The sequence below is a fragment of the Aotus nancymaae genome, unplaced genomic scaffold (assembly GCF_030222135.1).
Source record: "Aotus nancymaae isolate 86718 unplaced genomic scaffold, 86718_ANA_hifiasm-v0.15.2.pri h1tg000018l, whole genome shotgun sequence".
Taxonomy (NCBI): Eukaryota; Metazoa; Chordata; class Mammalia; order Primates; family Aotidae; genus Aotus; species Aotus nancymaae.
The window spans coordinates 19,431,507-19,448,451 of record NW_026988430.1 but is presented as its reverse complement, the minus strand read 5'-3'; the positions used below and the strand labels follow the sequence as shown (position 1 = coordinate 19,448,451).

Genomic DNA, 16,945 nt, shown 5'->3' with positions numbered 1-16,945 from the left:
CTCACACAACATACTTTGATCCTTTCATCTCCCAATATGGTTTTATCACCATTTTGTTAAACAATAAATAAATAAACTTATTGTTTATTTATATTTTATAAATATATAAATGTTATTTACACCTGAGCCCTATCATACACTGTGATAAATTTCTTTTCTTACAAAATTTTCTGTTTTGGGGAGGGATTAAAATGACATTTTTGCTTCACTTTCTTTTTTAAATGATAATTAAAGGCAAATTTATTAAGCATTATAAGCAAAAAAAAGACTGATTATAGTAGTACAACTATTTAATATATATATATATATTTATAATCGATAATGAGTAGTTCAGCATTTGAATCTTAACATTATAATGTACTGGTTGTATTGTAGTGTCAGTTTCCACTTCTGTAAACTGACTGTTTTTTTTTTTAAAAAAAGTTATTATATATTCCACTTCTGTAAACTGACTCTGTTTTTTTTTTAAAAAGTTATTATATATATTTGAGGTTTACAATATGATATTATGAGATAGTAAAATGGGTACCATAGTGATTGCTTCACTTTCTTTATATTACTAATTTTTTCTCAATATATTCCAATCCATCAAGTAAACTATCAATTTTCTTTCTTCCTTGGAGATGTCTCTCCTAGAGCATCTTCTTCTCCTGCTGCAATCCAGATGGGTTGCTGTCTAGTTTTCTGTGTAGCTATCATCCTATGACTTTGCTTCCAGGAAACCCCTTCACTCTTTTTGTGTTGCTGTCCCATTTCCTGGATTGCATTTCTTCCTCTTCCTTGATTTACTCCTTTAGGGTGCTGAAGCACATCCTTCAGTAACTTCCTAAGAAATGGATGCATGTGAGGTGAAGTTTTTGAGAACCTGTAAGTCTGCAAATGTCTATTCTACCCCCACTGTTTCATTCTATTTGGCTGTACACTGAGTTACAGTTTGTAAATCTTGTTTATTTAGAATTGTGATTGTGCCCCTACATTTCCTTCTAATTTCCAGAGTTTCTGTTGAGAAGTCTGATGCCATTCTGATTCCTGATTTTTCATATGTGACCTGTTTTTTCCACTCTGAAAAATTTTAGTAATCTATTTGTCTAGTGTCCTGAAATTTCACACTGGTGTCAAACTTGTATAATTTTTGTGCCACATGCCAAGCATACCCTTTGATATGGTTTGGCTCTATGACCCCACCCAAATCTCATCTCAAACTGTAATCCCCACCTGTTGAGGGAGGAACCTGGTGGGAGGTGATTGGATCATGGAGGCAATTTCCCCCATGCTGTTCTCCTGATAGTAAATGAGTTCTCTTGAGAGCTGATGGTTTTATAAGGAGCTCTTCCCCCTTCACTTTCTCTTCTATCTCCTGCCACCATGTGAAGAAGGTCCTTGTTTTCTCTTCACCTTCCACCATGATTGTAAGTTTCCTGAGGTCTCCCTGGACATTCGAAACTGTGGGTCAATTAAACCTCTTTTCTTTGTAAATTACCCAGTCTCGGGTATTTCTTTATAACAGTGTGAAAAACGAACTGATACAGAGAATTGGTACTGGAGGTGAGGCACTGCTATAAAGATAACCTGAAAATGTGGTAGTGACTTTGGAATTGGGTAACAGGCAGAGGTTGGAACACTTTGGAGGGCTCAGAAGAAGACAGAAAGTAATGGGAAAGTTTGGAACTTCCTAGAGATTTGTTGAATGGTTTTGATCAAAATGTTGAAGGTGATATGGATAATGAAGTCCAGCTGAGAAACTCTAAGATGGAGATGAAGAACTTATTGGGAACTGAAGCAAAGGTCACTCTTGTTATGCTTTAACAAAGAGACTGGCAGCATTTTGCCCCTGCCCTAGAGATCTGTGGAACTTCGAACTCGAGAGAGATGATCTAAAATTGGAACTTATGTTTAAAAGGGAAGCAGAGCATAAAGGTTTGAAAAGTTTGCAGCCTAATCATGTGATAGAAAAGAAAAACCCATTGCGGGGGGAGATTAAAGCCAGCTGCAGAAATTTGCATAAGTAACAAGAAGCCAAATGCTAATTGCCAAAACAATGGAGAAAATGTCTCCAGGGCATGTCAGAGATCTTCACAGCAGCCCTTTTCATTGCAGGCCCAGAGGCCTAGGAGGGAAAAATGGTTTCATGGGCCGGGCCTAGGGCCCCACTTCCTCATCTTCTTTTTAGAGACAGGATCTCACTGTGTCACCCAAGCTGGAGTGCAGTGGCACAATCATAGCTCACTGTAACTTTGAACTCCTGGGTTCAGGAGATCATCCCCACCTCAACCTCCTGGGTAGCTGAGACTACAGGTACACACCACCACACCCACCTAATTTTCTTATTTTTTGTAGAGGCAGGGGTCACTCTATGTTGCCAAGACTGATCTCAAACTTCTGGTCTCAACTGATCTTCCCATCTTGGCTTCCCAAAGTGCTGAGATTCCAGGTGTGAACCACCATATCTTCTCCATTTGCTTTCTGCTCTTTCTGAAACTCCTATTAGTTATTGAGCCTCCCAGATTGATCCTCTAATTTTCTTGTCTTTTCTTTGCTGTTATTTATTTTGTTGTCCTTTTTCCCCACTTTCTGGAGATTCTCAACACTCCTTTCGGTTTTTTAAGATTTTTCTGCTCTTATTTTCTTAAATTCCAAGAACTCTTGTTCTCCAAATGTTCTCTGTTTAAAGATGCCTCTACTCATTCCAAGGACACAATCTCTTCTCTAAATTCTTGGTAGATTTGATAGTGTATTTCTTCCTTTTCTCTATGTACTGTCCGTCTCCTGAGTTTCTGTGTATTTGATTATTTGTTTTAGTGTCTGCCATGTTAGTGACTTTCCTCAAATATTTGGTGATCATCATCTGATTTAGACTGAGATGCTTAAGTGCTACCTGGAAATTGTCTATAGGGACAGTGCTTGTCAGCAAGAATGCTTTACTCTATAGAGTGATCAGGTGAGACCTTGGCATCTTGCTAGAGAATCCCCACATGTTAATATCTATAGATCTTTCCTTTTGGGATAGCTACTTTGTCCACAGAGAACTCCTCCAATCTCCTGTCTGAGTGCAGAAGCCTGGCTACCAGTGTCCTGGGAACCAGCTAGAATTACTATGTAGACATAGGAATGAATGAATCATTAAGTAGACATTCATTGAACTCTTTAATCTTTAACCTTCTACTGGAGTGAGGGAGAGCCAGAGTGAAGAGGGAGCTCTTTATAAGGACTTTCAACCAATCTTGTTTCTCATTCTATCCTGACCTTCCAGCTTCAGAAGTAACTGGGTGCATCCAATTTTGAGCATTTCGAGATTTCTGCAGCATAAATCAGCTGAATTCGTATTGTTCTCTACCTACCCTGACTTTCTGCAATCCCTAGGTCTGTTATCACTTGACCTTTGCTTTCTAAAATCTTGATTGCATCATTTGTCTACTGTTGCTTCCTCCGTGTGTGTGTGTGTGTGTGTGTGTGTGTGTGTGTGTATCTCATGCTTGAGACATAGCTTTATTGTTATTTTGTTAGTTTTACTGTTGTTCATTATTTACTGATATTTTGTTGGAATTCTAAAAGGAAGAGAAGGCAAATGCATGTACTCAATCCACTATGTGGATTGGCGTCTTCCCATTGATACCTTGTAACTGATTTTCACCACCACTGTGTACCCTCCACTATCCTACTGGACACCTGTTAGCTCAAAGGTCACCAATAATCTTCAAGTCACCAGTCCAAATTTATTATGGCTCAACTCTCAGCCTCTTTGACATTTAGACAACCACTGACACAATAGAAGACTTCCTTGCCTATGGAACCTCATCTGTTGGCTTTCATAACCTTGGTTTCATCTTTTAGTTCTTCCACCTGAACTTCTGTTCCTCAGCTCTTCTCTTGACCCTCTTCATCTCATGTGCCCTTTTCTTCTCTTTTGATATATTCTTTGGGTAATCTAATCTACCCTTATGGCTCCCCTTACCACCTTTATGTGATTACTTCCAGATTTCTAGCTTTACCTCTTAAATTCTAACAGGCTACCCACTGAACTGAACCTTCCAAATTCATGATCTTCCTCAGGCGTGGCCCTACCTCATCTACCTCTCATCTTCATCATGCTGCTCTTCCTCACGTACTCTATACATCAACTTGGACCTCTCTACTCATTCCCCACAAATGTCACATTCATCCTGCCTTTATTATTTTGTCCAAGCTATCTCCTTGGCTTCTGTTATTAAAATTCATTCATAAATCCAACATACATTTTATCAAGCACCTTTTCTCTCCATCTTTGCTGCCATTGCCTTCATCTAGGCCAGCAACTTACAATAATTTTAGTTACTTGTCTTTTTGCTTGTGTTCTGTCTCTTTTACATAGTAGAATGTATCAGTCTTCTTCAACTTTACACTCCTGAGCATCTAGCACAGGGTGAGACCTATTTGAAGGATGAATGAATGAATGAATGATGAATGAGCTTTGGTCCCATTAACCAGGATAGGGAACTACAGAAGCAGAAGCAAGTTTTGAAGGACAGGGGTGAGTTCATCTTAGGATGTATTTATTTTGAGGTGCCTGAAGGAATACATGTGGCAATATATAGCAAGTAGTTCTCTATTTCCCCGAAAAGTTCTCATGAGATTTCTATCTAAATGCAGAAGATTTCTTTCTGCAAACCAATAACACAAGGAAAATAGTGATAAAATTCCTAATGAGATCAGCAAGAAATTGCATAGATGGAAGAGAAGAAAAATCTAAGAACAAAACACTAAAGAATACCAATAGGAAATGAATGGGAAAAGCATCAACAATAGAGAAGAGGAAGAAATGGCCAGAGAGAAAGGAAATGAATCAGGAAAAATTTGTGCCACAGAATTCCAAAAGTATTGTAGAGAAGTCAAGATGGATGAAGACTAAGTGAACATTAGACTGGTAAATTGAGTAGTCATTGGATGTGACCAATTGGAAGTGATTTGCCCTCTCCTCCAATCTGACAGTGCTTTATTGGTGCCACTTATGGAACAAATCACAGTGTATCCTGGGTATCCTGTACTGGACTCATCTCTACTTTCAGACTGCAAGCTCCCCAAGGGCAAGCACCAGTCTGGAGTGTCTGTATCATCAGCGCCATCACAGGTACTTGCAAGTTATTTTTAAATTTTTATTGAAATACCAAAAACCTATAGAAAAGTACACGTATCATAAAACTCAATGTATTTTCATAGTGAACACACACATACAACAAAGACCCAACTAAAGAAATAGAATATAACTGGCATCCTAGGAGATCTCTCATGACCCCTTCCAGTTCCTATCATTCCACATACCAATGTTGACTTCTAACAGTATAATTTTTCCTTTTTATTTGGTTTGTTTTACTTTACATAAGTAGAATAAATATGGCATGTACTCGTTTGTGTGTCATTTATTTTGCTCAACATCTTAATACGTTCGTAAGATTCATCTGTAGTGCTGTATATAGCTATAAGTCACTCTTTCTCTTTGCTGTAAAGTGTAACATATTTATCCATCCTACTGTTGATGAGCATGTGGGTAGTTTCTAGTTTAGAGCCAGTACAAATGGCACTCCTTTAGCCATTGCAGCATATATCTTTGGTAAACATATATATTAATTCCTGTATGATAAAAAACTCTAAAGTTAGAATAGCCAGGTAAAATATGCATATCTTCAACTATAGTTGATACTGCCAAAGCTTTCCAAAGTGATTTTAGCAATTTATATTTCCACCAGCAGTATATGAGAGTTCCAGTTATTCCACATCCTCTTCTCTCTCCTTTCTTCTTGTTCTCTTCCTTCTTTTTAATTGTAGCTATTCCATAGCTGTATAATGGCATCTCAACTTGATTTTAATTTGTATGTCCCTGATGACTCACAAAATTAGAGCACCTCTTCACATGTTCACCAGCTGTTTGAATTTCCTCTCTTGAAAGGTGTCTGTCCATTTTTTGTCCATTTATTTATTGAATTATCTGCCTTTTTCTTTTGTATTCTTAAAAGTTATTTATATATTTTGGATATGAATCATTTGTCAAATACATTGTGAATATCTTCTTCTACTCTGTAGATTGCTTTTCAGCCTTTTGATGGGGTGTTTTTGTTAAACAAAAGTTCTTCATTTTAATATAGTCTAATTTATTGTTTTTCTTTTCTATGAATGGTTCTTTTTGGTCCTGCTTAAGAATGTATGAAATCTTTGCCTTCTCCAAGTCATAAAGATCATAAAGATGTTCTCCCCTAAAAGTGTTATTGTTTCATCTTTCCCATTTAGATACGGACTCCAGTTAGATTTGTTGATAGATAGGCAGTCAGGCAGAGAGAGAGAGAGAGAGAGAGAGAGAGAGAGAGAGAGAGAGAGAGAGAGAATATGAGGTAGGAGTTGGGATATCATTTTTTTCATATGAATATCCAATTGGCCAATTCATTGAAAAGGCTATCCTTTTCTCATTACACTGTGGTGTTGCTTTTGTCAAATTCAGATGAACAAATGTGTGTGGGTTTGTTTCTGGACTCTATCATGTTTTATTGGTCAACTGGTCTATCCTCACCTATACTTCGCTGTCTCAATTGCCATAGCTTTGTCACAGCTCTTAGTTCTTATGGTAGAAGTCTTCCAACTGTGCTCTTAGTTAAGATAGTTGTGTCTATTCTCGACCCTTTGCAATTCCATATGAATTTTAGAAGCGGTTTGCCAATTTTACTATAAAACCTGCTTTGATTTTCATTGGCATTGCCTTGAATCTATAGATTAATTTTGGAAGGGAATCAACACTTTTAAATACTAGGTTTTCCAATCCAGTAGCTCATAAATCCCTGCATTTACTAACAACTTCTTTAATTTCTTGCAAAAATTGTTTTTCGGTGCAAAACGCTTGCACATCTTTTGCTATATTTATTCCTACGTATTTGATGCTTTTAATGGCTAATTTTTTAAATGATTCAATGAATCAGTGAAGGTTCACTTTTTTCCCATATCTACCGAAACACAGTATTGTAAAAAATGAATGATGCCTCCTCATTTTTAACACCTACCTATTTGCATAATTATTTAGAACAGGCCTATCTACAAGGTGATATCAATATAAGGATCAACCTATTAAGAAAGCCTATCATTTAACATTGCTGGCCTGAATGAAGGTTTGGGTTATTGGAAGTTAGAAAACTACAGTCCTCAGACCAGATTTGATCCATAAATGTCTTTGTTCAGCTAGCCCAGTGTTATAAATAAATTAAATTAATTACCAATGTTTAAAAAGTGAGTAAATTCCAGCTTTCCAGATTTTCTTGAAAAAAATCAGACAGTTAGACAACACTGGGCCCATATTCTTTCTTGGAAGGAATGGGTTGAAATAGAGTAGCAACTTCTACCTTAGGTGGGGCACATGTTCTCCAGGTCCCCACAGTCCCTACTACACCCTAATGTCTTATATTCAACACCAATGCTACCAGCTTGGTCCCTATAGATAGCTGAGTCAGTGACCTCTGGTTAATCCCTTTTTGGCATTTGGGAGATATCAGTTGTTTGTTTTGTTTTATGTTTTTCTTTTGATTATTTAAGGACATTATCTTTTTTTTTTAATGTGCTTTCCTGAGATCTTTGCTAAAGAACACTACCTTTTAAATACTGTTTTAGGCCTGGTGCGGTAGCTTACACCTGTAATCCCAGCACTTTTGGAGGCCAAGGCAGGTGGATCACCTGAGATCAGGAGTTCAAGACCATGCTGGCCAACATGGTGAAACCCCATCTCTACTAAAAATGCAAAAATTAGCCAGGTGTGATGGCACACGCCTATAATCCCAGCTACTTGGGAGGCTGAAGCAGGAGAAGTGCTTGAACCTCAGAGACAGAGATTGCAGTGAGCCAAGATTGTGCCACTGTACTCCAGCCTGGGTGATGGAGCAAGACTCTGTCTCAAGAAATTAAAATAAATAAATATATAAATAAATACGGTTTTAAGTATGGAATTGTCAAGAGAAAATTACTCTTCTTTTAAGACTCAAGTAAATGTTCTTCTCTAGGAAAACTTTTCCAACTCTTCATGTCTACTTCACCCCATCTTTGTTCCCCTACCCCAGCATCTATCTGGTTATACAAGTGTCCCTTGGTATCCTTGGAGGATTTGTTCCAGAATCCCTGACAGATACCAAAATCTGTGGATGCTCAAGTGTCTTACACAAAATGGTGTAGTGTTTGTATGTAACCTATGCACATCCTCCCATCCACTTTCCTTTTCTCTTTCTTTTTCTTTTCTTTTTTTTTTTTTTTAAGAAACAGGGTCTTGCTATATCACCCAGGGTGGTTTCTAACTCCTGGGCTCATGGGATCCTCCTGCCTCAGCGCTCCAAGTCCTGGGACCACCAGCACATGCTACCACACCCAGCCAATACACTTTTAATCATCTCCAGGTTACTTATGATACCAAATACAATGCAAATACTATGTAAATCATTGTTGAACTGTATTGGCTTTATCTGTATTTTTAATTGTTGTATTGTTATCTTTTATTGTAAGCCCAAATATTTTGGACCTACAATTGGCTAAACCCGTGGATACAAAGGGATGACTGTTTTCTGATGATTAATTTTTGTATCTTTATTCTCTTCAAGCTAGAAGCCCCTAAAAAAGCAGAGATTCCGATCATTCCCTGTGATATGCCTAGTGTGTAGTATATAGATGCCCACAGATGCTTGATAACTGTGTATCAAATCAACGAATAAATAAATGATGGGTGGCTGAAAATCAGACTGGGTTACCTTGTGTCTATTTTAGGGCAGTGAACTTAAACATAGAACTTGGAGAATACACATGATTTTCTCTAATATTTCAAGAATAATATGTTGCTGCAACTGAACTTGATGCTATAGCTAAATTCAACAGCCTCATCCTAGTGTGTTCACAAACGTGCCAAGCATGTTGTCTTACCTAGTTTCTTGTTCACATCGCTTTGAGATTTTCTTGTGGTCTTTTCAATTTCATCCACAAGCCTCTGGCTTTCTGCGACCAGGCGTTGAGATCGGGACCTCTGGGCATCTGCTCTGTGGTACTGGTTCTTGTTGGCAATGTGCCATTCTGAGGGCAGGAACTTGGGCGGAGGTTGTAATAGCTTAGCCATTCGAGGTTTCCAAAGTCCTGATCAAAAGCAGACTTTTTTAGATTAAATGAAAGCAATTTGTTCTTTCTTATGTCAATTTTTATTAAAGTGTGACATACATCTGGAAAATTGCATAAATCATAATCTGTACACAAAATGAACCCATCTGTGTAGCTGGCACCCAAATCAAGAAACAGGCATCACCAGCATCTCTAACCTCTTTCCAGTCACTCCACCTCAAGCCCCTAAGGGTAACCAGCATCCTGACTTTTAACACTACAAATCCATTTTTCTGTTTTTGAATTTAACATAAAGGGAATCGTACGATGTGTATTATTCTGTATCTGACTTTTTAGCTCAACATTATGTTTGTAAAATTCATCTATATTGACTATATAATTGTAGTTGGTTTGTTCTCATTGCTGGGTCAGTGCCATTCTATGAATAAAATCTAGCTGTCTTTTCTGTTTATGGATATTTGGGTTGTTTACACTCTAGGGCCATAATGAGAATGCTATTAATATTCTCTAGCATATCTTTTGGTGAACACATGTATCCATTTTTATAACTCATTAGAATTGCAGGGTCATGGAGTAATGTTCTGCCAAACAGATGAACACAGACATGTTTTCATTAAAAAAAAAAAAAAAAAGCCAGGTGCGGTGGCTCAGGCCTGTAATCCCAGCACTCTGGGAGGATGAGGCAGGTGGATCACAAGGTCAGGAGTTTGAGACCAGCCTGGCCAATATGGTGAAACCCCGTCTCTACTAAAAATACAAAAATTAGCTGGGTGTGGGGGTGTGTACTTGTAGTCTCAGCTGCTGGGGAGGCTGAGGCAAGAGGATTGCTTGAACCTGGGAGGCAGAGGTTGCAATGAGCTGAGATCGTGCCACTGCACTCCAGCCTAGGTGACGGAGCAAGACTCCATCTCAAAAATAAAAAAAGAACAAATGTGACATGTGTAAACTGACAACTGAGTATTGAACCTGTTCAACACATAAAAGAATCTCAAAACTTCCAGGACAAATAAAAGGAGAGAACAGGAAGAGGAACACATGAGAAGCCAGCTGGCAGAGGCTGGTGGCAGAGCAAACGCTAAAATTACCCACTTCATCTGCATACAACTCTGAAGGACTGTGAGAAATGTCTTCCTCAGACAGAGCTGAAATCTGCCCCTACTCCCGTCTCTACCCCAAAGTCTGAGCCCCTGCCCTTAGGGGTGTCTGGATCTCTGAAGCCTTCACACATGCAAGGATGAAACTAGAGTCAGATATTGACCAGGCTGAGAACCTCAGCCCGCTCAGCCCCCTCAGACAACAAGGAGTTTCTCCATTTCTTCCTAGCCCAGTCCCTTTTATGGTCTCTACCAAATTTATCTGAGTGTGGGGGCCACATTTAACCCAAGGCTCCTGGATAAGTCTCAATAGCCCTCAGAGAGTTGGGGACCTAAATTAGGGCTCATCCCAACGGCATAAGGATTTGGTTAGAGGGCAGGGTTGCGGGTAGGGGTCGGTGGGGTGGGGTCAAGGTTTACTTACCTCAGCGCCACACGGAAGCACTACGCAGCTCAAGATGGGAGCCTCCTTACCCCAATTGGAACTTCAGCTCTTGCAGAACAGGGAAGTAAACATCGTAGTCTTCATGACAACAATTGACGCGTTGCCGGGGCAAAGAGGGAGGTTCCGCCACTGAGCAGCCTTGCCAAAGGCTTGGCGCAGGCGCAAATTCCGCGGACCCCAGAGCCAGAGACGCCGGAGTGTGGCGTGTGGGAAGGGTAGGGCCAGATGCTCCGGCCATCTCAAACTATCGCGAAGACGCGGGGCACCAAGCAGAAGACAGCAGCCAAAGCTCCGGGCTGGACGTCAGGAGACCTGCGATTAGCCCGGGCCCTCCCACGGGCTGGATCATCTCGGGTCGCGCAGTACCCCGGGTCTCGGAATTCCCGGGTATGAAGTAGGGTTGGGCTGGGTGATGTCTCCAGGGCCTCGCAGTCGCAGGCCCGGCACCACCAAGCCAGACACCCGGCGCTGCAAGTGGAGGGGGTGAGATATTCCTGGGGTTGCCGTGGCCGGAGTTGGGGGTAAGAAGGAGGAGCCTCGAAGTGGCGGGAGAGGCCAGGGACCCAGGCGAGCCTGGAGCCAGCGGAGCCGTGGGAATGGGACGCTCGGGGAGCGCTCTGTAGCCCGGGGCGGTGGCCAAACTCAGAGTTGGGAGTCAGGAGCCGGATTTCAAGTCTTCCCACTGTGGCTCTTAGTTTCTCCATCTATAAAATGAGCGGATTGGAACTTTCAAACGAATACAGTGCTCGGAATGTGTTATAATTGTGTACTGGAAAAGCACTAATACGTGTAAAATAAAGCAATTACACGATGGGGGATGGGGGCGGATTGGAAAAAGCGACCTGAGTCCTCGCCTACACATCCTGAAACACAGAAAATGGGTATTCAAATCTCCCGCCCAAGTGCAAATGGCTTCACGCCCACCAATGGAAGGCGGCATTTTCTCAGTGGGCAACCAATCAGGGGAGGCTTTACCTCGTTCCCGCCCCGTACGCAATGCGAGACGAGGGCGGTGCCCTGCAGAATCACGAGACGTCATCAATATTAAATATTAAACACGCCGTCCGTCCAATGGGACGCGGGAGTCTTTTGTACATTCATATTCCCCACCCCTCCGCGAAGAGGCCAGTGGAGGAGCCGGGTTGGCCTTAACCCAGGTTTCCCACCCCAGGAAGACCTGCCCGCATCCCAACCTGGGCACTGCGTTCCCCGGGACCTGTGCAGTGGGTTTCTGTCCGCCTGGGCGTGGTGCGGGAAGCAGGCTTCAGGGAGATGCGCGCTGGCGGCTCCTACCTGGGAGAGAGGAAAGTGGCCTGCTGGGTCCATGGAAGCTGCAGTCCTGGAGGAGCGAGCTTACCCCGGGGAGGCTCCAACCTTGGAGAGCCAGCCCTAGGGTTGCTCCCCAGTTTACAGAGAGGACATTTCTTGGATCTTTCAGAAACATGATAGAATTAGCAAAAGTGCATGAAGTTATATAAATTATGATCATAGCTCACCGTCGTATTTTACATCAATATGCAAATTTCTCCCTTCAGCCACCACGGCGTGGAGAGGGACAGAAAAACCATGAGACCATCACCTAAGGACTGACACCAAGACTTCGCACTCAAGGAGGCATCCCTCCTCTGCTGGTGTTCTGCCCTTTGAAAGACTTGTATTTGGATAGTGTTGGATCTCCTGACAGGCTTAAAAAAAAAAAAAACTCTCCTCCAAGTACCTAGCTATTTATTCTGGAGTTCCAGTGTAATTGCAACTATTCAAGAACAGGTTTAAAAGAAAAATATTTGCACACACAACACATACAGTCCAGCAAAGGAATAAGTCCAATAGAGGACTGTGGAACAACTTATCAATAATTATTCAGTGTATATCTAGCACCAATATACGGGTAGGAAATAATGGAGTTTAAAGCAGATATCCAGCAGAAGGCTTATACTTTACTAAATAAATGAGCGTACAGTCAAAGCTTTTATTCAAAGTAGAAATACTCAAGGTATACTTCAGTTTTAAGCGATTTTGAGATTTTTGTTGGTTGAAATAAAGTTATGTTTCCCAAACTTGAGCCATTCTCTACGAACTTCTTGATTTTCTGGCATATCCACGTACCACCTGTAAAATTATTTTGAGTTTTTTCTTCAAGTACATTTATTTTTACACATGAACATTTATTTTAAAAGGAAACTACCATACCATAAATGGAAAAATAATATCACCAGCAGGAGACACAGTAGCCATAAAAATAAAATGAAACAAAACAATATAAAATTTAATGTTGATTTAAAACAATGATATAAAGTCCTAATAAATCTAACATTAAAAACCCACATCTGAAAGAAAGTTTTTCAGTAAGAAAAATTGACCTGTTTATAATAAATATGTATTTGGCTTGATGTCGTTAAAGACAATTTGTTTTCTAGTTTTGTTGTTTATCACTAGTAATCTCAACTGGCTAGTAAACATACTTAGAAAATTTAAAAGATAAAGCTGCTCCCCAAAGTTAGTGACTTTTGTCCAGGACGGAAAAGGAAACTATAATCCTCCTGGGGGCCCAGGAAGGAGATAACCAGATAAGCTGAACTCCAGAAGTCTCTAGCACAAAGCTCTTTCATTTTCTGGTCTCACCTCTTGACACCTTCACCCTGAAACTGAGGGTTAAAAATTAGGAAACCAAGTTGACTGTTTATGTAAGCTGCAATGAGTTTCCTCGAGAGTTTGCATAGGTCCATTACCACGACTGGCTTATTTCTGCATGGGAAGCCTGATGGGCACTCTGTGAGGGCAGGTGTGAGTAGGAGACCTTCAGGCAAACACTCCGGTAGTCACTCCAGAAGATTCAATATTTGTCAAGTAGGATTTCCAAAAGGAAAGAAAAAAAAGAGAGACAGAATGGCCAAACAATTATGAAGGTGAGAGAGAGAGAGCTTGAGCTGAAGACTCAAGTCTTTAGAATAACAACCCACCTGAAATTAACACACACACATCCCCTCCTTACATATAGTCTTCCCTCAGTATCCATGGGTACTTAGCTCCAGAATCCCCCCAGATACCGAAATCTGCAGATTCTCAAGGTTATATATAAAGTGGTGTAGTATTTGTATATAACCTATGCACATCACTAGGTGTGCATACTTTAAATCATCTCTAGATTGCTACAATACCTAATACAGTGCCTAATACAATACCTGATACAGTGCCTAATACAATTCCTGATACAGTGCCTAATACAATTCCTAATACAGTGCCTAATATAGTATCTAACACAGTGCCTAATACAACACTTAACACAGTGCCTAATACAATACCTAATACAGTGCCTAATGCAACACCTAATACGGTGCCTAATACAATGCCTACTCATCACTCCATTCGCATGGATTCAACCTAGCACTCAGAAGGTAACAAATTCAAGTTTTGCTTTTTGGAACTTTGTGGAATTTTTTTTTCCTGAATATTTTTTATTTGTGTTTGATCACATCCAAGGATGTAGAATCCATGGATATAAAGGGCCAACTTTATATCTATACCTATTCTGGTGAAATTTCTTAATTCAAAGAATAAGGAGAAAAAGAAAGAATAGTTATCAAGTGTTTCATCTCTAACACACTTTGCTAGAAATGATGCTAGAATAATGCCTTCAAAATTCTACAGAAAATTATTTCGAATCTAGGATTCTACAACCAAAGCATTTCATGTATAAGAGCAAAATGAAGACTTCTTTGGACATACCAGTACTCAAAAAGTTGAGCATACATTCTTTATGGGGAAAAAAACAGAGCAAAAATGAAAAATCCAGAGAGAAGACAATGGATATAAGACAGTGGAACCAACCCAGCCGTGTGATGAAAAGAAAGCTCAGTGTAATAGCTGTAGAACTAAAAAGCCATCAGTCCAAATTATAACTAAAAGTCAGAAGAAGTTTTGAAGAATATTTTAAGAAGATTATACAAACTATGATTCATAGCCCAGAAGTATAACCACAGGGTGAGTTGAAATTCTGTCTCTTCTGATCAATAAAAAATAAATAAATGACAACAGGCTCAGTGCTGCATGGCTGAAGCACCAGGCACTTGGGATACCTGGGGGAAATGGCTTGAGCTTGGGAGTTTGAGACTGCAGTGGGCTATGATCACACCATTGCATTCCAACCTGGGTGACACAGACCCCTGTCTATTAAAATATTTTTTTAATTTTTGTGAGTTAAAAAATAAATATAAATTCTGAAAAAAGTTAAAAGCTGCACAAGGGCTGGGCATGGTGGCTTGCACCCGTAATCCCAGCACTTTGGGCGGCCCAGGCAGGAGGATTGCTTGAGCTCAGAAGTTCAAGACCAGCCTAGGCAACATGGTGAAACCCTGTCTCTAAAAAAATGAAAATAAAGAAAAAATAAAAACTGCACAAGAAAGTTATAAGTATGAAGAAAATTAAACTTTGATATCATTTTCAAAGTAGTATATGGAATACAAGAGATGGTGCTAAAAGTCACCACCCTATTCATGATCATCCCAGCTGAATTCATTCATTCTCTGAACTCATTCATTGATTTGTTCAACAAAGATTTGTTTACCACTCTCTGAACTCGTTCTCTGAATTCACTCATTCATTAATTTGTCCAAATACCTATTGAACATCTATGAAGTATCAAGACCTGCGCTAGACACTAAGGACAAATGAAAATAAAACATAGTCTCTGCCTTCTATATAGTTTACAAATGCACAGCTATTTGACATAGCAATTCAATTCCACATCTAGGGTTTTATCCTACAGATATACCTGCACATGTGCAAAATGATGTAACTGTATGATAAAAGTTATTCATTACAAAATTTTTCTTAATAGGAAAAATTTTAAATATCCCAAATGTCCACCAAGAGAAGAGTGATTAAATTATGAAACAGTCATAGAGTATTTTTCACTGTAAAATATATAATTAGAAATCTTTTTATATCTCTTTGATATGGGGTGACCAACAAGATATATTAAATGAAAAAAAGCAAAGTTCAGAGGAATTATATATATAATATTTTGCCATTGTGATGATAGAAAATGGTAACATGTAATTGTTTGTGTACTCATAGAATTTCTCCAGACAGATGCGTAAGAAACTGGTAACACTAGTTGCCTCTGGAAAGAGATCTGGATGGCTGGGGGTATGGAGGGGAAAGGAGATTTCACTGAACACTCTTCTGCCTTTTGAGAATGAGTACAAGATATTATCTTTTAAAAGAATATAAAAATGCAGAAATTGTTTATAATAAATGATTTAAGTAAATGAATGATACAAATAGGGCAGCCAAGAGAAGAGCAGGAGATGTGAAAGAGCTGAGACAGAGCTGACTGGTCATTTTGAAACCAAAAGAATTCAAAGAGAAATGAACAGAGGTGGCGTGGTCTAGGAGATGACACACTTAGCCAGGGGCCTGAAGACTGGCTTCCAGCCCAGATCCCACCACAGATGAGACTCAGGTGTCACATCCTTTATAAGCCTGTCATGCTCTCCTGAGTATTTTATGGATGCAAAAATGCTACCCAAACATCAGATCTCATTAACTTTTTGTTTAACTTTCATAGCGTGACCACCATGACCCTTGACCTCTGTTTTGGTAGCATTGCCAGTGGTATTGGGATCTGTGTCAACTTCCCCACTGAACTGCACCTGGATGAAAGGAAAAGAAAAAAACTTCCTCCATATAAGGATATTTGTAAGATATGAATCCATCTTCAGTTTCACTATGGAACAGTGAATTCATTGATAAGAAACCATCAGGCTTTTATTCTCACTATTCCTTATAAGTATCAATAAGCCATTGTGTGAAGCTGGGCATTCAAGACCCCAGGGTCCTGGGTCTGTCGCAGAGACTTAGTCCCCTGTTGTATGACACTATCCCCAAATTAGCAGTTAACAAACATGAGAACTTAAAAGCTTTTCATTGGAATTTTAGCCTACCAAATAACTGTGGTTATTTTAAGAGGCCCTTAGGGGAACAAGAAAACAAAGCATGTGCTTCCCCTTTGAAGTAACAGGTTTTCACTGCCAATAAGGACAAAGAGATGTTCTCCACCATCTTTCTTTCAGGTGGTCACAGCAAATCAACAAGGAAGAAAAAAACGGGAAAGATTCACACTGATCAATTACAAGACTGTATGGCACGCACCAGGATGTCCCAGCACAGTTCACAAGCCAGGCCCCATTCAGGGTCCCCATTTCTCATTTCTAGAAGGTGGCTTTTCTCTATAATTGACACCACAGTAAATAAATAAATCAAATCCTGTAGCTAGAAACATGATAATCAAGAATATATGCAGATG

At 39.8% G+C, this 16,945-nt stretch overlaps 1 protein-coding gene across 1 annotated transcript in view; it reads right to left on the bottom strand.

Moving 5' to 3' along the window:
• The window catches only part of TEKT1 (tektin 1), a 32,087-nt gene extending 21,345 nt beyond the window's left edge, over positions 1–10,742 (bottom strand). The window contains exons 1-2 of the mRNA XM_012445570.3: positions 10,618–10,742; positions 8,911–9,117 (exon numbers count right to left, since the gene is read on the bottom strand). Coding sequence (XP_012300993.2) covers positions 8,911–9,100 — 190 coding nt within the window. The 5' untranslated portion in view covers positions 9,101–9,117; positions 10,618–10,742. The remainder of the gene's footprint in view (positions 1–8,910; positions 9,118–10,617) is intronic.
• Between the last annotated feature and the right edge of the window lie 6,203 nt (positions 10,743–16,945).